Source organism: Anomalospiza imberbis, chromosome 18 (assembly GCF_031753505.1).
Source record: "Anomalospiza imberbis isolate Cuckoo-Finch-1a 21T00152 chromosome 18, ASM3175350v1, whole genome shotgun sequence".
Classification (NCBI taxonomy): Eukaryota; Metazoa; Chordata; class Aves; order Passeriformes; family Viduidae; genus Anomalospiza; species Anomalospiza imberbis.
Genome location: NC_089698.1, coordinates 7,632,126 through 7,653,478, shown reverse-complemented (window position 1 = coordinate 7,653,478; position 21,353 = coordinate 7,632,126). Strand labels below are relative to the sequence as shown.

General features: G+C 43.8%; 1 protein-coding gene and 1 long non-coding RNA gene across 6 annotated transcripts in view; both read right to left on the bottom strand.

The window, feature by feature from the left end:
* The window catches only part of GNB1L (G protein subunit beta 1 like), a 47,166-nt gene extending 38,053 nt beyond the window's left edge, over positions 1–9,113 (bottom strand). For 2 of the 5 annotated variants that reach the window (XM_068208819.1, XM_068208820.1), the window contains exon 1: positions 1,863–1,879. Coding sequence is in view for 1 of the 5 variants with exons in the window: in XM_068208821.1 (XP_068064922.1) it covers positions 1,863–1,865 (3 nt within the window). In the remaining 4 variants the exon portion in view is untranslated. Of the gene's footprint in view, positions 1–1,862; positions 1,989–8,985 lie in introns of those variants that run through there. The other 3 variants (XM_068208822.1, XM_068208823.1, XM_068208821.1) reach the window with 3 other exon arrangements.
* Positions 9,114–10,686: 1,573 nt separating this feature from the next.
* Positions 10,687–21,337, bottom strand: LOC137484724 (uncharacterized). Its single transcript, XR_011004995.1, has 2 exons — positions 21,200–21,337; positions 10,687–12,596 (listed from the first exon to the last, which is right to left on the bottom strand). It is a non-coding gene; the product is annotated as an uncharacterized lncRNA (long non-coding RNA).
* Between the last annotated feature and the right edge of the window lie 16 nt (positions 21,338–21,353).

Here is a 21,353-nt window from a genome sequence, read left to right as displayed (position 1 = left end):
AGAAGCAAGGTTCCAGGTTTCCACAGGAGCTCTAATTTCACGAATCACTAGAAACATGAACTGGCAATCAGTACCTGGACCCCAATTCTACAAATTGCTCTAACCCCTCTATCTGAAACAGCTTAGTAGTTTCAAAGCCTTCAAAGGAACAGGTCCAGGATCAGTCATTGTTCCAAAAGGACAAGGTGCTACTGAATAGCACCTACTCACAGCCACTGAACCTGAGAGGCCAAAGACAGCAGGAATGGAACACATGCTGTGGGAACACTTTCCCTGCTCCCACGACAGCGGGCGAAGGATCAGGCAAGAAGGCTCATAACAAGATCAGACAAAAGAGAAAACACTGAATCATGTTAAAGTAATTACCAGAAAATAAGACTTCTGCAAAATATTTGCAATCAGCTCGCTGGAGCCTTCAGGCTCAGTCTTGCACTGGGCTGCCTCTAGCAGCACCACCCCAGGAGGCGCTCCAGGAAGAACGGGTGACTCAGTTGCAGTTCCTCCCTGGCTCCTTCCTCCCGCATGGCACAACAAATAACTGCACCCTGTCCCACTGCAGCGCTCCCACGTTACGGCCAACCAGCCAGACAGCACGGACTGCCACAGCCCTGCTCCCCCTCTGCTTGCCCTGCTTCTGGGACAGTGAGGGCACACAGACCCCACTGTCTCTTCACCCCAGTGTCTATCCTCTCCCATCTTCCCACACCAAAGTCTGCTGTCTAAAGCGGCCATATGGGACACATTTACTTCTCACTACTGCCCTGGGGTGCTATTAGGAACAGGAATAATCTAGCATGGAGATAGCATCAGCATGAAAGAGAAGAGAATCCTAGTTAGGAAGAACGTATGTCGTCACTAGATAATGATAACCACATTTAATGGGCACAAGCACGAAGGCATGAATTTCAGAGATTTCTCACTTGTTTTAAAAAATAGGGGCTTATTATAAAAATGCCCAATTACACCATCAGGCACTATACAATATTTATGATTAAAATCACTATAATTAAATGCTAAGTGCTGATTTCAATTATTTAGCAGTGGAGCAATAAAATAAGCAGATACCTTTAAATCATTATTTTCATAGAGAAATCGCAAAATACAAAAGTAGCTAAAAAAATTACCTGTTGGGACCTTAAACATCCCATAGTAAGATTTAATATGCAAGGATTCTCAGATCCATTTCTCTTCTGCAAGCTTACAGTAGAGCTAGTATATGGGAAAAGAGTGAATTCCTGCCCTGACTGAGTTAGTTATGATATCACCTAGAACTAGACACTTAGGAAAAACAAAGGCATATACAGAGGCTAAAAATAGGGAAGATCTGAAGCAGTGAGGCAGTTCAATCCACAGGGGCCATGTCTACACATGCCCCCTGCGGAAGGACCTAGGTTGTGTTCATTAGTGTTGGCAAACCTTGGAAGATTATATTTTAAAAATATTTAAAGTTGAAATATTAGTTCCAAAACATAATCTTTCTTGAGAAATAGCATTCAAATCACTAGAAATCAAGGGCATTCCCAGTAGATATTCTCAATAATCTGTCATAGACAGGAAAAAAAAAGCTTCCACATTAAATATTACAAATTCTGTTCTACGGCTAAGTAACACTCCTGGATGAACGGTGATAAAAACAACCAGCAAGCAGGAGTGAAGCTGTGGCAAAGCAGGTGCTGTACTATCCTTAAGTCAGATGCAGTGCGCACTGTCCTGAACAGGGACAGGACTCTGTCAGTCAATGATTTGAAAGTGGCCATGCCACCTTCCTCTCTTTTTAGTGTAACTGATGTTACACCAAGGAAAGACCTCCAGCACAGCTGCAAATGTGTAAGGCTCAAGTGCTGTCAGTGTGCCAGACTCACCATTACAGGGCAAAATAATGGATGGATGTGGAGCTTCTAGACTGCCTTCACTCCAGTTGTTACCTTGCAGAAGTTGGGATGGATAATACTAAAAAATTCTTCACATTTGGTATTACATTAAGAATTCTTCTGTCAAAGGAAAAAAAAAAGAATGCAGCCCATTTCCATTCATGTTTCTGACAAACTTTTGCTTTTCTTGATAGATTTTCAGCTAAAACAAAAATTGAGTTAGAGATTTCCAGTTCAAACTAAATGTCCTATAAACTAAATGCGGCTGATTATTCCTTGCTTCCTTACATCCTTCTCGTTTACCAAGAGCAAAACAAAACTTGTTGAAGAACACATTTTAAAGCAAGAATAATGACCATTCCCAACCCTATAGTTCCATTTTTATTGCAAATAAAACAACCCTGAAGGTCTTCCATCAGCTACAGAGGCTGGGAGGGAGTGGGAAGAATGATGTGTTACACTACTGTGGAGGAAGTACATACGCCAGCTGGAAAAATGGACTATAAAAAAACTTTTCTTATACAAACATGAGGAAGCAACCAACACCCTCAATTGTTGAAGCAAAAGCAGGGAGGCCTAAACATACTACTAGGAAAAAAAATTAAATTTAAAAAGTCCTGCAATGTGTCACATATTCCCAATTACTCTCAGATTTGAGAGCCTGGTTCAATAAGGTCTGACAGTTACCAAGAGCAAAAGAGCATAAATGCTATGGAACTGAAGCAGGCTGGAGACCCTGCTCACACTATCACTTAGTTTTCTGGCACAGCACTATGGACTCTCTCCCTCTGTGCAACCTACTGCAAGCTGGGTGAGGAGCCCTCTGCACCCGGAACAAAAGATCAGAGTGCAAAACCAGACCACAGAGCTGCACTGCAGGAAAGGTGGTGCCACCAGGGCAACTGCTTCGGCTCCAAGGGCCTTTCCTAACCAGCAGCATCCTCAGCTGCATGGCAGGAACGCATCCCCTCCAGTTAACCCAGGAACATGGTTCACCCAGCTCAGAACCTCTGTGGCACACAAGGGCAAGAATTCAAAGTACAACTTCAGAAGGTGAAACTAGCTCATTACAGAAGAGGAGATTTATTAGAACAAATAGCTAAATACTGTCACGACAGAGGTGCAAATTCTAACAAAGCAGACTGAGGAAAAAGGAGGTGAACAGTGAAGTTGGCCACACTAATTTTACGTCCTTTGGAGAGACTGCTTCCTGGCCCTCTGCACTGGGCAACCCTCAGTTAGAACAGCCATCCCTGATATAGGCTCATGCACTTCCATGCCCCAAGAAACAGTCCCATACACCACAGTATTCTGATCCCTAGCAGCATAAAGCCTCTATGAGAGATACAAACAAAAGAGAGCTCCCACGATTATCTACTGCCACGTCAGTAATCTCGTATTTTTCCATTACGGTCATTTTCCTCATCCATGAACATATATTGATGTTCAGCATACATTTAGCAAAGTCATAGCCCTCCAGTTACAGAGCTTGAACTTGTCAACAATTATTTAGTGAATGGAGCTAGGTCAGAACGCAGATACACAACCCAGTGATTCTACTAGTCCTTACAAAATCATTCCTTCCCCAGCAGCCACTGTGTGAAAGGACATTAAAGGTAGAGGTTTGGGTATGCAATGAACCAGTAGCTTCAAACTAATTTCACTTAGAAATTTCTTACATGGTTTTAAGTATCTACCACTTGTAAATGACTACAAATGAAAACCAGAGGTGCCATCACACAATATTCAGGTGGAAGCAGATAGCCCACATTCTCTCTCGCCCCCCAGAACACGTCAAATTGTTTTGGAATTTTTGAAAATAACAAGAAACACACTAACACTTGGACAACCAATCCAGAATAAAACTGCAGTCTTCTTCCCCTGCTACTTACTTAGGGAAGATGTTATCACTGCTTTGCCCACAGCACACAGACAGCAACACAGCTTAGCACTTCAAACACCAGGAGAGCCAACACAGAAGAAACCAGCCTGCTTTGTCCCTGGCATTAATGGTCCACGCAAAACAGGATACTGGATTCTTGAACACATTTTCTTTAATCTGCACAAGGCACACAAAGGAGTTCTGATAGGCCATTCTCTCTCCTGATTTCAAAGTGAGAATCCATGGCTTTACAGAGCTCTGCTCAGACATGGCTCTGAGGAACCTCATTCCTAGATGGCTCCTATTCCCCCACCTTTATGTCAGTGCTCAATTTATCTCATTGTCTGGGTGGGTATGTGGTTCGCTGTTGTTGTTTTTTTCACATTTTGTCCATGGGTCTCTCCACAGCTCACACTGTGTACACTCTGTATCCTTGATAAATCTTGTTGGCAGCTTTGCTTTTCCCACCTCATAACACTGATGAGGACAGTTCTCTCTTTAATAGTCTCACTGCTTTCTACAGCAAAACTGGCACTGTGGACTGCCAACTGACTCCTAGCAATTTCTTTCCCTGTGCACAGCATCACACAATTCTACAATGTGAATTAAGAAAAAATAATCCTCAAATCTTACATAATTCTCCTTTTTCTAGACGTCAAGAAGTTCCTTTCGTGATATTCAAACTCAAATGTCAGTGTCAGAAACTTGTATTTTAAGAAGAGGCAAGCAGATATTTCTCATCATCTGAACACGTCGTGCTATGCTTCTGGGCACACATTACAGTATCTTTTTCGCATCACACCTACTCTACTAAGTATACAAAACACTGTGCAAGTGATAGTTTTGTCAGCCACCAGCTAATCAAATGAAAAATTATTACGCTTAGAAAAATAATAAAAGCAGAAGCCAGCTGTGCATTTGTTGGATGAAAATCCCAGTGTCTCCCATGTTAGCTCATGTGTATTTCAATTTCTGGGAAGAAAATAATGGGAGTTTCTCCACCCTTTCTCATGTGAGCCATAAAACAGATTTATTACCTAGGATATATTCTGTGTTTTCTCCTGAGGAAAAAAGAAAGTGGTGGAACAAGTTCATTTTTTTCCCTTCTAAAACAAGGATTTTCTTTATAATAAACACAGAGCTTAATTTTGGTATCATATGGCCCTTCTATTTAATGCTCTGGTCACACTTTTTGCCTTTCAAAATCTTGAATTGTTGCATTTTCATTTCAGTGGGGACTCTACAGCTGCTCCAGCTGTCTGAGTGTGAAAAGTCTGTCCTCAGATTCCTATCTGGTGTTTTAAAGCAAAATCTTTCCCTCCCCTAAATCAAAGAAATTTAGCATCTACTGAAAAAGTATGGAATAACTAAAACAAAAAGACAAGCTAAACATTAGTCTATGTTTCTTTTTCAAATAGTTCTTGCTCTGCTTTACCTTACACTCAAATGTCACCCAGCGGCTCTGGGAAACTCAGGCTGCAGACCCAGAGGTTTAGGACAGGGTTGCATCTCATCTGGGAAGGTTATCCTGTACAAACAACTATTTTTTTACTGTAATGCTCACCTTATGACCTTTAAAAATAAATCATGAGAAAGAAGATTTGCTGACTAAAAGATTTTTTTTCTCCTAAAACTCTTAATTTGCTCACAGTATCATGTTACGGTTCTAAAAACCTGTGCTGGTAAATCCATTTACAGAAAAGGTGACTTCCTCTGGAACTTTCGCTTTTGAGATTCAGAAGAGACTGATTCCTATTTTAAACACTTCTGAATCATTATATAGCCTGGATCCTCCAGTTTAGCAGTCTGGAAACTTTCAAAGCTAAGATATCCCTTTTTTAAATTACACACAGTAACACGGCTTTTTAAAGTAAATCTGTTGACTCTGATATTTGTAGCCTAAATGTGTTCTACAGTCTCCCATTGCTAATCAGCACCTCTTGTTTAATGAGTCACTTTCCTCAACGCAGCAAACCTGACATCTCTCAAAGTTTCAGTTCTTTCAAATAATCCCATGATATATGAGCGTTTACACCAAGTCATAAATGCCAGTGAGATAATTTTTGAAATGACGAGCATTAGCTGCATATAATTAAAATGTACCATAGGAAGTGCATTCATTACAGTTGTGAAATTATTTTATTGCTTATGAAAAAAAAAAAAAGCACTTTTAATAATATGACTGTGCCAGCACAGAGCTCAAAAGGAAGCTGGCTTGCTTGGGCAAAAAATTGTGCAGGTTTTTATAGAAGATTTGTTTCATTCTCATTGTTTTGTGATCACTTACACTGCTCCACAGAGACCAGTAATCTGGCAACTAAAACCCCAGTAGCTGAAGAGTTTTCAACCTATTACTAATTTGAAATCCTTCATTTGTACTACCAAGTATATTTTAGTGCAGTCAAACTGCATTCTTACAAAGAGAGCATAAATGCATCCACACAGATATTCTGAGGAGGAAAACACTACTATTGTCACTAGACTTACCTTTTTCCTTTATAAAGGCAACAAACACAACAAACATGTAATACTGTGTTGAGATTCCAATTTGTACAGAAGTATCAGCACTACAACTCAAAAAGGTGACCAAAAAGCAAAGTTCAACCTTTTTTTTGAATCAAGTTTGTCTTCACAAAGCAAGAAATAGCACTAGCATGCATCTATAATCCAGCTGCAACAAGACAATTTATTACAGAAGAGCAGTCATAGTAGCTATTTTTTCTCAGTGAAGACAGTGCTTCATAGAATACAATTTAAAAAAATCAGAATCTTCAGGGTTAAATTTCCCATCTCAGCTAATTAGCAATGACTGGTTTACAGTTACTATTGATCCAATGAAACAGTACATTGTTATGGCTGAGCTTGCAGAGAAGTAGTTCTCAAATTAAAAATAAGACCTATACAAACACGAAGCATAATACCGCCTGATGTTCTTTGCGGTAGAGAGCCCAAAAAATGTGTCTCTTTAGAATGTAATAACATATACAGGTCAGTAATTCAACAATTCTTTGCAAAAAGAAACAGTATTCTAAAATGCTCAGAAAATGTGTAAACATACTTAGTCAACATTTCTGCTCCCTAAATACCTTACCATTCCAACACTGTAATTCCAGTGCTTAAAAATAAGTCTCTACACCAATTAACCAAAATCAGACAATCTATCTGATATTAGAAACCGGCATCTATTCCAGTGCATGCACCAACATAATTCCCATCTGCAGAATCTTTAAAACTGATAATCACACTTCCAAGCCAGAATAAACAGAGTAAGACTTGCTGATCGCAGGGTATTTTTAAAACAAGAAAAAACTAGTTTACCTGTAAATCAATGGAAACGTTAACAGGAATCATTAAAAAACAAAAAGTTGCTCCAGTAGATTTAAAAAAATCTAGTAATTTAGTTACAAATAAAGTTTTTAAGGATTCCTTATACTTCTTGTAACTTAGGCAGACAGGACACATTTTTAATGGCATTTCCCAGTCACGGAGCCATCTCTAAAAGCTGCACAGAAATGCTGCTAAAAATTGGAGGTTTCTGGAAGGAGCTTCGGAAGGATGAAAGAGACTGCGCTAAAAAGTGTGGCAAAATGCTCCTCAAAACAATTCCCAGAGGAAAAAGTTACACACATACTTCCATCTCGTGTGGTCTGTTTTTTCCAGAGCACACACCATGCTTGCTTTTTACCTTTTTCATTTCAAAATGAAGCTGCTGAATCTGAAACCGGGATTGTTTCTTACTGAAAACTGGCATTTAAAGCAGTTGTACAAGGCCGTTTCGTTATTTTAAAAAACCAGCACTGCTGAGGAGAAAAATCACAGCAAAAGAACGCCCATGTCGGAGGTCAGTGCGCAATGTCCCCGAGGGCCGCGGGACGCGCTCGGAACAACGCGGCCGCGCTGCCCGCGCCGGTGACGGGCGCTGCCCCCGCCGCGGGCCCGCGCTGCCGCCAGAGGGCGACAGCGAGCGAGCTGGCAGAGCCAGCTCCGAGCCCAGCCCACCATCAGAGCTAGAGCTCTGACCAGTTGATAAATACAACATTATTTTTCATATTACCATAATGTATTTGACAATAATATGTTTTCCTTTGTAAATGCTTCCAACTGAAAGGTATTAAAGCACTTTTAGGTGTTCCTGAGGACTGCCACTACTCTTTTGCAAATGGTGGGGAGAGACCCACCTGAGGCCGTGCCTTCCTTCCACAGAACCATGCTCAATACTCAGCCAATGCTGTTTCTGCCTTACCTCCGTCTGCTCAAGCAGTGCAGTGTCGCTTAAATACCTTAAAAATACCTATTTCTATTGGTAGCTGAAGTACTGGGATTACTATGGGGAGTTGTAAAATTCAGTACTCTGGAACTGTGAGCTCCATTACCACCGCTGATATTGATGCCTGATAGGGTGTGTCCTGAGGTCAAGGCACGCACACTGTATCACTGCTGCCAGAGGAATTCCTGCACGCACTGTCCAGGCAAACTGCTGCAGATCATGAAGGAGATGCAAACCATAATCATAACATTACTTTTTTTGAGCAGATGCCTCACGTCAGCCACAGATGCGACGTCGTGCTGGCTTGAGCTTCTTCCCACGCCCGCTGGAGTGGGGCTGTGTGGGGCTCTGCAGGGCCGTGAGCAGCTCCGAGAAGCCATGAGAGGCTATGCAGGGCCGTGCGGCACTCTGAAGCTCCGTGCAGAGCACTGAGAGGCCACGCGGGGCTCTGGAGGGGCCGTGGGGCCATGAGGAGATCTGGAGCCGTGCGGGGCTCTGAGGGGCCGTGCGGGGCACTGAGGGGCCGTGCAGGGCACTGAGGAGCCGTGAGGGGCTCTGAGGAGCCGTGAGGGGCTCTGAGGGGCCGTGAGTGGCTCTGAGGGGCGGTGCGGGGCTCTGAGGGGCTCTGAGGAGCCGTGAGTGGCTCTGAGGGGCCGTGCGGGGCTCTGAGGGGCCGTGCGGGTCTGTGCGGGGCCGTGCGGGGCTCTGAGGGGCCGTGCGGGGCTGTGCGGGGCCGCGGGCGGTGGGTGACGTTGCCTCCGTCGCCCGCCCCGCACGCGGCGGCCGAGCCTCCACCGCGTCGTTGCCTTGGCGACGCCCCGCGCGTGCGCAAAGCACCCCCGCCCCCTCCGGCCCGTGAGGCGGCGCCACGCCGATGACAACGGAGTCCTCTCAGCCTGATCCGACCCCGCCGCCACCCCCACGGCCGAGCGTGGGGTTCCCCCGTCCTCCCTTCCCCCGCTCACCGGAAACCCTTCCGCCCGGCGGGGCGGGTGCGTGGTAGCGGTTATTCGGCGATTCCCGCGGGAACCAGGCGGACACGGAGGAACGCCGAACCGCGCGCGTGACGTCACGGGCCGGCGGGAGGCGCGCACGCGCTGTCGGTCCCGGCCCGCCGGGGCCAGCGGCCGCCGGGACCGAGCGCGGCTCAGCTCGGGGGCTCCGTGAGGGGCTCCCGCTCACGGCTGCCCGTAGCGCCGGCGGCGGCGCCGGCAGGCAGCGCAGCCCCCGAGGAGCCTCCCCGCTCCGAGGGTCCTGCGGGGGGCTTGGCGCCTGTCCGCTTCCTCACGCTCCGTAACCGGAAGGACCCGGCCTTCACCGGGAGCCCGAGCTGGTCGCTCTTCCGTGGAGCCAGAGCCAGCCGGGAAGGGCTGTGCCGGGCGGTGGTGCCGGGCTGTGGCTGCCACCGGTCCGTGTGTGGCTCGGGCGATTCCCCACAGCTGGCTGGGGATGCCGATCAGTGGGTGCGCACTGGGCTGTGGTTTGGCTCTCTGCTTGCACAGCAGCCATTTATCAGGTGCTCTGCTGTGCGTGGAGTTACCGCATTGCTGAAGTCATTTGTCTCCTCCAGGAGCCACTGTGAACTTGGATTTGTTGCGGGATAAAGACCCAGTTCTTTCAGTGCGGCACAGGCATACAAGTTTCCTAGGTCCTGCAGGAGAGCTTCCTTAGAGAAGAAAAGTTGCCTCCTGAAATGGTTCCCAATGGAAGTTACTGATTAGATGTCACAAGTGAACTGAATCAGGCAGCAGTTAAATAACTCTGTGTATATTGTTGGAACAGAACTGCTGTGGGATTCGAGTTGTGCCCTGCTATTGTACCCATCCACCCGCAGCAGGACGGTGGGAAGCGCAGTGCAGATGTGTACAATGACAGCACTGCAGAGACACCACTCTTCCCCCTTTCACAGGCCCCTGCCACACCGAGATTTGCTCAAGGAAAGCAAATAAACCATCATTTGCTTGTGTCACCTGTCTAGGAGTTAAAAGCTGTGTCATTTATGTAGTTTTTCAGGAAGCTGTCCTGCTCTAGTTCCAGCTAGAAAGCTTGGTACCTCATAAAACATGCTTTTCAGTTTTCCTACCATTTTTGCCTATGGAGCCAGAGTCTTTCAAAACTACATTAAATCTAGTGCTGTTAAATGAGTGGTGTTCTGTTCTATTCCACTTCTATTGATGCAAACAAAGGCATGGAGATTTTTTGTGAGTTTGGGAAGGTAAATCTGGAGCTTGCTTTTCTATTCATATCAAATTTCTCATCAGTAGGAAAACTGATTCCTAAATCCTTGCTCTAAAGGGCTTTAAATGGCATTTGGTGGTTATGAGAACACAGTACACTGAGGAGGTTATGCCTCTCATTAGGAGGAATGTCCTGAGCACAGATAAATACATGCTGTATTGTATAATGCACAAGTACAGCCCCATATTTCCCTGTATGTTTTGCTGAAATGATTTGAATTAAGAGATTTAGAGCAGCAGATCATTGCTATAAATTGCTATGTATAATGGAACCACATGTGCAGTAATCTTCAGGTCTTTAATTTGTTAGGGGCTAAATGTTTAGTAGAATATGGTACAGTTACTATTCCCTACAGTCACCTTGAAAATGAAATACCCCTTTCACAACGCAAAGATAATGAGTTGTACGGCAAGATAAGGTGGTTACCAGAATTCAGGAATGACAGAATCCAATTAATTTAACAGGAGTTAATGCAAGATCAAATTTACTACAGTTGGATGCAGTTTGTAATTGAAAGTTCCATTACAGCATGTTTTTACATGTTATCTTCTATCAGTAAGTGATCTCAAAAGAGCAAATCCTCTATTTTGAACGGCAGCAATGTTTTTAATATATCATAAATAACTCTTTCCTTACATGTTTGCTGTGAGGAACTTCAGGTCCCAAGAGCCCAATTGTGCACAGGGGGCTGTGCTCTTGCTCTTTCTCACAAGGGGACATGACTGAGCTTAAAGAGAAACCTGGGTTTCATCTTTGACTGCTTTGTTGTGCTGCCCCTCCCTTGTTACTTGTTCATCCCTTTTCCTATTTTCCAGTCTTCTGGGTGATCACCCATCTTTGTTTTTTGGGTGGGAGGGGTGAAATCAGCCGTCTAGTCAAATAAACCTTTCAACTTCCTAACTTCAAAATAAACACTTTTATTGTGGACAGTCCAAGCTCCTTAGGCAAAGCTTTAGGTCTCAAATCCAAAAGACACACTGTGTCCTTTTAATAATTTCATAGTGGAAACTCACTATTTGCCCATTCCTGTGGTGTTATGGAGGTTTTCAATGATTCTGGTTTAGGTTTCGGGATTAGGTGAAACCAGAGTGCCTTAAACCTCTTTAGAGGTTTGGGATTAGGTCTGCATCAGGCCTAATATAGCCTTTCTGTGCAAGGCTAAATTAAATGGCAGGAGTATTTGTTGTGCACTGATTCACAGGTGTTTGGCAAAATACCAGAAAACATAAAGAAACCACTGGAAGAATCATGAAGGCAAAGCCATCGAAACATGAGTATTAGCTAAGTACTGAGGTATCACTTGCAACTGTGGGGTCTTTCAGACTGCTTTTAAGTGATTTTAAGCATGGATATCATTTTTATGTGTCTCTTTCACATGAATGCGAGTAAATTGAAGATCTGTCGTGCAAATGGATCATGGATTTTATTTGGGTATTACATTCTGGTAATTTCTGCCTGTTTTATAGAAAATGTATATTAAAATTTGTCAAACAGCTGATATCACTGAAACTCTATTGTTTTATTGTACACATAAATTCTACTGCTTCTCTGGACCATGCATTGGCCTGACAGAATATGCTAGGTCATGAGGAGAAAAATGCAATAGATTTATGCCTACCATTAAAACACTGGCCGGTCTGGCCCAGGAGGCAGAGGCATTTGCCTCACTGATGATGGAGGAACTAATTTTGTTGTTTAGGTTGTCTACTGTGAGGCTTTTCAGCACTTTTCACTCACTTTATCTCTGGTAGGGCCATTTCTCCTCTATGTGCTCAGTTCTGTAGTTTGTAACATGGGCAAGGCCTGACTCCATGGCCATCCCCTGAGGTACTGTCTGAGATGAGCAGATTGCATCAAGCAGGAGTGCAGCTCATTGCTGCAGTATCAGGATCAGCTGCAGTATCAGCTGGTTTGGCTGCATTTGTAGGGAAAAGCTGATGCCTGGTTCAGCAAAGCCCGAGCCTGGCATCAACAGAAGCCAGAGATGGGGAGGCAAAACACAGTGCCCAATGGTTCAGTTCCTACAGCTGCCCAAAACCAGTCACTACCTGAGCATCTTCTCACACTAAAGTATTCCCTTCATGGATTTTGTGCCTGTCAGCCCTTTACAGAAAAGGGTAGTTTGACTGCATTTATCTACCCAGATGAACAGATTTTAGCTTTGCTTGTAGACTTGCCTGTATTTAGAAAGTTAACTACATCTCAAGAATTGCAGGGCTTCTCTGGAGGTTTTTGCCATACCAACAATGAGTTCTCTTGCTGCATGCTATTTTTTGCATTCCTGTGTTCCAAGTGTTCTGATCAGCAGTGCATGCAGCCAGGTCCTCTTTTCTCATGTCTGCTTGCAAAAGCAAAACAGAAATAGTTAAATAAAGTTTAACAAGAGTATGTCCCCTCTAATCAGATGAGCTGTAAAATAAGAGGGAGGCTAACTAAAAGGATTTAATAATCTTAGAATCTGTAGAAAACATTATTTATAGTTTAAGAGCTACACAAGTCTTGAGCTTTAAATATAAGTTCTTTCCTTCTTTAATGGTGCATGTAAGGAAGAGCAAGAGAGAAATGTTCCAGTCAAGGACAAAATCATAAAATAATGAGCAGAAGAAGAATGAAATGAAAGTATTAGGGGCCAGGGGAGGCTGAGTGGGAGTTTGTCTTCATACATGATTGATCTAAACTTGAAAAGGAAAAAAATAAAAGACTCCTCATCTTTAAACAAGATGGTTATTTGAGCATAAATAACAGTCTCATGTCAAATATGCTGCTATTTCCAATGGAGTCTTTTCACTACAAAACCACAACATTCTCAGCCCTAATCTCCTCAGATAAAACAATACGGCTGGTGGCTGTGAATAAGCACTTTGAAACCAACCTCTGAAAACAGCAACACGTTCAGGGTGAAGAGAAACAGAGGAGACAAAGAGCTGCTGTTTATAGATCTTTGCCAAGCGGGGCCCCACCTGGTTCGCTTGGAAACGTGCTGTAACACCCGAGAATTGTTTCTCTTTGGGTGGGAAGTCCAGCTGAGCACAGCCAGCCCAGGGGACTGGGGCTATTGATGTATCTCTGAGTTCGGTCCCACATCAGGCTGAGCTGTCACTGAAAACTGCAGCAGTGAAATGCCAAAATCCTCCTGCATGCTTGAGCCTTGAGGTTGTGTGAGGAAGGGTATGGTGAGAACAAATAGCTGGGCTCTCTGTGACAAAGTGAGCACTCCTCCTTTCCCAACCCATTTGCAGCCACATGGTGATGTCCCCTCCCTTGTGCTGACCCCGGCACTCATCTGAGCAGCATCAGGACATGCAAGGCAGGTTGCAAGGTGCCAGGAAAGGAGAGGGCCTGGAAGGGAGAGCATTCACACTGGAAGAGACCTCCCCTGAGCAGTGGCACCAAAAGGAGCAGGCCAGCCGGGACACAAAGGTTTCCATCCAGAAAATGACATCTCACCTTAAGCAGGAAGCTCATTTCCCTCCACAGTCAGCGAGGAAAAGCAGGCTATTAACCACATTGGAACATCCCCTCCACCTTTTTTTCTCATTCCACTGTTTCCTAACATAACACACTTAAACAACAAGCTTTGGAATCCAGAAATGCCATCCCATGGGAAGTGGGAGAAGACTTTTGTCTCAGCACAGACCCCCAGCTGTTGTCTGACTAGAAGGACCTTGCACTGGTGGTGGGGGATGTCCTATGGCAGCAAGACTTGGAGCAGGATCAAATGAGGAAACACTGTGGCATTTGCGCTTTCATGTGGGTTTTAGGGGCACTGTCCATAACACAGAAAAAGTCCTGATATTTTTGAGCCTCTCTCAGAAAAAAAGGGAAATGAACTGGGCATTGTTCTCCTCAAAGAGATCACTGTAAAATGGCCTTTGGACATGGTCTGGAGGCATCAGCTGCACAACCTCCCCGTCAGTGCTACCCTTCCAGCAAGGCTTCTGAGGCAGGGCTCAGATGAGAGAGATGTTGACAGGATGCCAAATCCTAACCCTCTGGAACTAGACAGAAAAGAGAACCAAATGGCAAACCTGTATCTGTGTCCAGCTGCAAAAGCCCAAGCTTCTGTTAAGTCTGAAAAAAACCTTTGATCCAAACATCCCCACTTTTTAGGGTTTCCAGACTCAAGTGAAAACACAGCAGTTTCACCCTAGCTTGAAACATAGCCTCACACCTTTGATTTCTGAGGAGAGATCATTTTTCTTGGGGTGAGGCACGTGGACAGCAACAGATCTCTCATGTCTGGTCCAGACAGGCCAACCAAAAGGCTTAAGTGGACACACACAGAACCAGCATGTGATGGGATTTAGTGCAAGGAAATCAAACTCTCTGCCCCACCTCCAGAGCTTATCCTTTAAAGACCAGTCCTGTGCTCACAGCTGGAGTTTATGTGAGTCCTGCCTTATTAATTAACTGAAGCCAGCGACTTTTCCCCCTGAATTCCAACAGAAGCAATTAGAAAGCAGATACTTCACACATAACAGCTGGTTCATTTAACCCCCTGCTCATGCTATTGTCTCCCCTCCCCCAGTCAACTCACATACCCCTTTTCCATCCTTTCATGTAATGGAGAGGGACAGTAAAATCAAGTGGCAAAAGCAGGGGCAGCAGATAACCATATTATTAATAAAATCATCTAATGTAATGCTGAAAGCAGAGAATTGTTGTTGAGGCCACAGTTCTGAGCAGGGAATCGTAACATTCACCTACCAGATGGGAAAAAAAGCTTTGGCTGTCTACAGTGTCCTCCTTATAAGGGGATCTGTATCAAAGTAGCAGCATATTTTCTTCACTGAAAGCTGTTGATGTCATTAGAGCAAGTCTCATTTTTATTTAAGACCAGAGTTAAGAGTCACATAAAATTGGCACAGGTGAAGGCACCAGGCCCATTAAGTTGTGGAACGTGACTCTCTGGGAACTTTTTGAATGTTCATGTACCTCCAATTTATTTATGCTTGGACAAGCCAGCCACAGAGCTTCTCCTCCTTGCTTCTCAGTATAAATACAGCCTCAATCCTGCCATTAGGCCTGTAAAAAACCCACTCAATCCACTAAATTTGCCTGACATCCAAGATAGATCCAGTTACAGGAAGAGAAGTTCGGCTCTGCTCTGTTATGCACATCGCTGGGAGATGCTATGAACATAAAATTAAACTCATAGCCAAAAAAATTCACCTTAACACTGGAAGTGAAATCTGCTCTTGCCAAACTACCTAAAGTGCATGTTCTGCTCCCAGGCAGGTACTCTAGAGGCTGGATCTTGATTTCAGGAAAGCAGAGCTGTTCAGAAGGAAACCAAGTTTAGAAGAATGGAGATTAATTTTCTTCTGTGAAACACTTCTGAAGCAGGGAAGTAATTTCAGTGTATTTGAGGCAAAGGGGTGGTCAAGAGTCACATTTCTTTTCTTAGCATGGCTAGTATTTTTTTAATGTAGAATTTATGGGTACAATAGAGATCTGGTCCCACACAGGGCATCTGCTCCTGGCATACAGGAGTAATAACAAAAGAGCAGACAGCCAAAGTACCCAGTGCTGAGAGATTTTTCTGCTAGATGATTCCTCACTGATCCTGAAATCAGGCAGCATTAAGATGACATTTTCAGTTAAATATGGGGAAGATTTAGGTCCAGCCATAAACTTCCCATTTCCTTCCTCAAAAAGGTTCCTATCAGAGAGGCTGCTGTTGCAGCCAGCCAGCCAGATGTTTGCCATCTTTATTACAAATTTTCATGTATTTTACAACACCTACATACTGTACAGCAGACAGATGATGCAGCTATCTAATACCTACATTACAGACACAGAGAACAAGTTAGGAGGGATTAAATTATCTGCCCAGCTTCCCTCAAGACAATACAGGTGTGGCTAGAAATCAAAACTCCAAGCTTCCAATTTTTGCTGTGTTATACTAATCTCTTTATATGCTTTGGTGAAAAAAAAAACCAAAAAACCCAACACGTTTCTGTAACATGTTTGTTGGTTGAAATATGGGTACTTCTAATCAAACAAAAAGATTAGCATATTTTAGAAACTGTTACAGCTGATTAGTACACTGGTCCCCCTTTTTAATCTCCTGGATCTTTCTAGAGAAAGAAAAATAAAAGAGAAGGGCATCTTTTTTTACTGCGAAGTCTCCAGCTAATGAGAGTAGAAATCATATTTTATATTCTGGCAGTTAGTGGTAAACACTATTATTAAAGCTATAATAAGATCAGCAAATGTTGTATAAAATATTAGTGATGTTTGAGCACAAAGCAGAGTCCCCATTTCTTTAGCTAAAATTACAAAATGATTAACAGCCCAATTAAAAACATTTTTGTTTTTGACATGATAAATTATACTTTATCTACCTATCTGTGGATATAATTGATTATTTTATCCGTTTGCTGTTGGCTGTCATTAAAAAAGACAGATACCATGGCTTTCTGGCCTCTCTCCCACTGAGAGAAAGAACAAATCCTGCTATTAACGACAGACAGGATCATTATGAAAAAATTCCATTTGCCACTAGGCAACATAGCTGAGTTCCAGTAATTATTGTATTAGTCAAGCCGTTGAGAAGTTCCATAAAATTGAGAGAGTTTTTAAGAAGCATCCAACATTATTTGGCAACTTTTGTGATGTAACAATTAAAACCATGCTCCAGGCCCCAAAATGTGCAGAAGATTGCCAAAATCAGATAAAACCCTAGAGGGCCCCTGACTTGCAAAGGAAAAAAAAATCAAACTGTTTACTTTTAGGATCAGACATTCATCAACGTTTGGCTTTTGTTTCAGCTGGTGTCAGATAATAACAGCACCACGTTTTCAGTTGGCTTCTAACAAAACTCTGCACTGTTCGATGTCAGGTCCCAGGGCTGACACTGGCCTCTCTTCAGGAGAGGGAATTCTCATGGACCTGATGCTACCAGCTTTGCTTGGCAGATCAGATACCTGGGAGCACTCAGCAGTGCCTTCTGGAGTGAATCACATCTGTAATCCACCAGTAGCATCAAGAAATCACTGGGGAGAAATGCAAGTTAGTCCTTCCTCTGACATCTAGGAGCCGAGCCAGGCAACACCCCAAATTGTCAGGGCTGCAGGGGATAAAGCAGAAGTCTCCTGTCCATGTACCCCATTAACCTGTAAATCACACTTTAAAACTGCTAAGGGAAATTGCTACTGAAAAAACTTACAGCCAAGTTTATCATTTACCTACTTCTCTACTGAGTGGTGTTAAGGAATAATGATGTACAATACCAAAAATGAAGGTACAGGATCAGGCTTCTGCAGTGGAAAGTGAAGTTGCAAAATGTAGACTTGGTTTAGCTTAATGAAGACTACAGGAAGCACTTCAAGAGCACATCTGTTTGCAAAGGAGTTTCTCCTTTCCCGGAATAACATGCCTGGGTCAGAAAGTTGCAGTGTTTTAAAGCACTGTGATGGGAGCAACAGTTTCCATGGCAGTCAGAGGGAGCTGGGTCTGAGCATGGGATACTGCTGTTGTTACCAGGGAACAGCAGTAGGGCAGGGTTTAGCACCAGCACCTGCCAGTCTCCACCTGGAACATGCTGTACCAGGCAGGACAGATAAAAAGATACACTGGAGCCTGCCATGATATGACCTTTCATCACACAGCTCTGGGACTGGAGATGGCTGCCAAATGTTAGGGCCTGCTGACCTATTTAATAAAAAAGATCAAACCTACAACCCTTAGCCATCGTGACTTTTATCTGATGTAAATGGGAACAGTGGCACAGCACTGCAGGCCATGGGCAGCCCTTGAACCATAAATTGGATTGCCAAGGCAAAGGCAGAGGCTCAGACTTGAAGAGAGGGTGTGTGAAAGAAAAGCTGCACCTCTCTCCCAGCTCTGAAACTGATCTTGCTGCTCTGCAAGGCATGCCTGAGTCCTAATAAGCTCAGGAATCAGCTAATGCTGGAAGCTTCTGCCACATTTTCCAGCACATTTAACCTCTAGTTTGGGTCTGGCAAATGCTAGGGTGTGGTAAGATGTGTTGCTATAGAAGTGTAAAACCTTAAATAACTACTAGCTGCTTTTGGGAGACAGCATGGCCTTGTAGTTTTCTTCAGCAGAACTAAAGCATATATTGTGGTAGTATTCAATTTTCTTGCTTTTGGAGCTGTCGTCTAATATGAAGCATCCTAGGTCAGCTCAAGAAAGGTCAGTAGCTGTCAGTGTGGAGAATGAATTCTTATTCTTGATTTTACGAGTAAATTGTGCCAAATCTTCAACATATTAGTGCCAGATGAAGACCTAGCAAGTTTTTAAAATATATGTTCTTTATTAGCATTTAAACTTCTATTATTAAAAGAGTTATGTTACAACATACATGCATGAGAGCCATCTAAACTTAAAAAATAATTTGAAAAAAAATACATTCCTATTAATTTTTGTTAGTGCCTCTGGCTTACAGCTCATCAGAACCATGAGTGAGGAAAATTCAAATCCCAGCACACAGAAAAGGGCTGTGATGAAAGAGGGAAAGTGGAGTGGATTGACAGTGCATTGTTTGTGGGTATTGCTGAGAACAGGATGAACCCACTGAACAAATGATAACTTTACATTGAAACTGTGAGGACTTTACATCAAGGCTACAAAGAAGGCTAAACTCCCTGATCCAGGCAGCTCTCCTCAGATCACTGCTGTATTTTCTCTGTGGGCTGCAGCAACAAGCCTAAACAATTCAACCAGTTTCCACCCCGGCCTGGCTGTTCAGGCTCTTGTTTATAGGTGTTTGCATCTCCCTCCATTGTGTTGGCTGGCTGGTGCTACTTTTCAGAAGGATGCCAGATGACTGGTACTTTAGCCAACCTGATTTCCAGATAACTGGTTTTTGTAGATACTTCTTTAATTAAAATAAAAATTAATGTCAAGGACAAGTTTATCTGCTAACACATGCCATGGTTGTCTCTCAGTCAATCAGCATGCAGCAGACAGAGCTTCAGACTTCTCTTCCACACCACCGGTATCCAGAAGGAAAAAAAATCTGTCCATCTGCAAAAGTGATCAGACCCTCATGCTTCCCAGCATCAATTCCCATTTACAGGACCCAGTGCCCTCTGCTGAGGAGAGCCAAACTAAGCATTAACATTTCCCAGGCCCACAAAGGGACTGTTCAGGTACACCAGTATGGAGCAGAACAGTTGGAAGTTCACCTCCGTGCCCACCCCTTGTCCCATCTGCCGTCAATGCTTCCAGGTCACTGAAAAGCAACACATGGAAAGTGTCGGGGAGCTTGCAAAGGCTACAGAGCTGTGAGAAGAGGAACATGTCCCTTTCTGGAAGGAGAAATCCATGTGGACATATGGTAGTTGTGAAAGGAGCTGGACTAGCAACATTGGCAGGCTGGAGCCGAACAGAAATGTTGCTGCTTTGCCTTGATCTTTATTTACAATAAACTCCTGGGCTCCAGCTCAGTGTTTTATCTGGGAGACGCCGGCGGCGTTCCTGCGCCCGTGTTCCGTCTCATTGCTGCACTGACATATTTACACGCAGGCCGGGGCCCGGGCAGCTGTGAAACAGGGGCCATATATCAAGAGAGGAAAAAGGGATGCAAAGATGAATTTTATGGAATATTTTCCATTTTTCTTTGACTTGGTTGTGCATTTTACTACGGCCCATTGGGCACTCACTCAGCACTTGGACACTTTGCTCCGTGCAGTCTTGACTCTATTTCTAATTGTGTCTACAGTCCAAGCCTAGCCCAGTACCTGAGGCAGCCTGCAGGGAAATGGAGATTGAAAAAAGAACAAGGTGGGTAGGAGGGAAATTTCCTACCCTTCAATGGCATATGCCATGGGAAAGAAAATCATGTCTTGTACGTTCACCAGTCTTTTCCGAGTCCTGCAGGACACCTCTTACATTTGAGTGCCAAAGTGAGAGGAAATATTTCCACTAATTTGTGAGAGAAAATAATCAAGTCTCTTTTGCAGTTTCAACAGATCTTTGATTTATACCATCTTTGATTTCTTCTCTGGGCAATGAAAAGGGTTAATTCCTCACAATGTTGACTTATTTCTTTCCTTTTTCCCAGTGGCTGACTAATAAGTTAGATGTGTTGACTCTGTTTATAAAGACAAGCTTTGGACATAATATTAATGATATTGTGTGTGCAAAAACATTAGAAAACAAACACAGAGGCACCTGGGGAGTCTGAAGGCATCTTCTGGCCCTTCTGGGCTGACAGCACAGAGTGGCCCTCCAACATTTCCATGTGGAAAAACACTATCTAGCACACGAGAGTTTACTTTGAGTGACCCTCTTGCCTTTCAAACAATGAGAAGTCAGGACTGTTACAAAGCTGAAGACTTGTTTTATAAGAACAGGCCATTGCTCAACCAGCTGAAGAGGAGGGGAAAAAGGGATTCCAGAGAAACAACTGGAAATGAAAACTGGACATTTGAATGGAATAACGGCTGGTGTCTTTACTCTGGCACTGACATCCTAACAAAGGGTATAAAAGCTTTTTCCTTACGTTTTTGCAAGGCAGAGATGGGAAGCGAGCCTTGTTTGTTTATTCATTTGCCTTAGAGCTCCATGAGCACAAAGAAGTCACTTGACAGTTGCCAAGTACTTAGCCAAGGCTCAGGTTCATCCCACTGGGAATTTCTGCTCCCTTGATAGCCCATGTGAGATCCAAACCAGCACGTGGAAGTGCTCATTTCCCTCTATTGTCTATTTAGGAGAGTGAGGCACAATTCCTGTTATATTCCTTTTATGTTTCAGACCATGGTATGGTTTGAAAACCAGGTAGGCCTCATTGGTCACCTGGAGATGCTGCTCAGCACAGGTGTGTATAAGGCCTCACCTCAGAGATTTGTCAGGCTTTGTGCAGGTGTCCTATCCCGAGTGTCACAATGCAGGCAGAATAAAATACTGCTGAACCATAGAATTTTTCTGGTACAGCTGTGTTTAAATGGAGCTGAATCAAGGTAATCTCACCCTTGGATTAAGAGCCATCAGTTCCCAGGAAGAGATCTGCTCCACTGAGTAAAATGTCTGTCAGCACTGCTGAAGAATCTTCTCAGATGGTTCTTTGGAACACTCTTCTCTAGATGGTTTCATTACCTGCACTGGAGCAGCTGAATTTGCACTG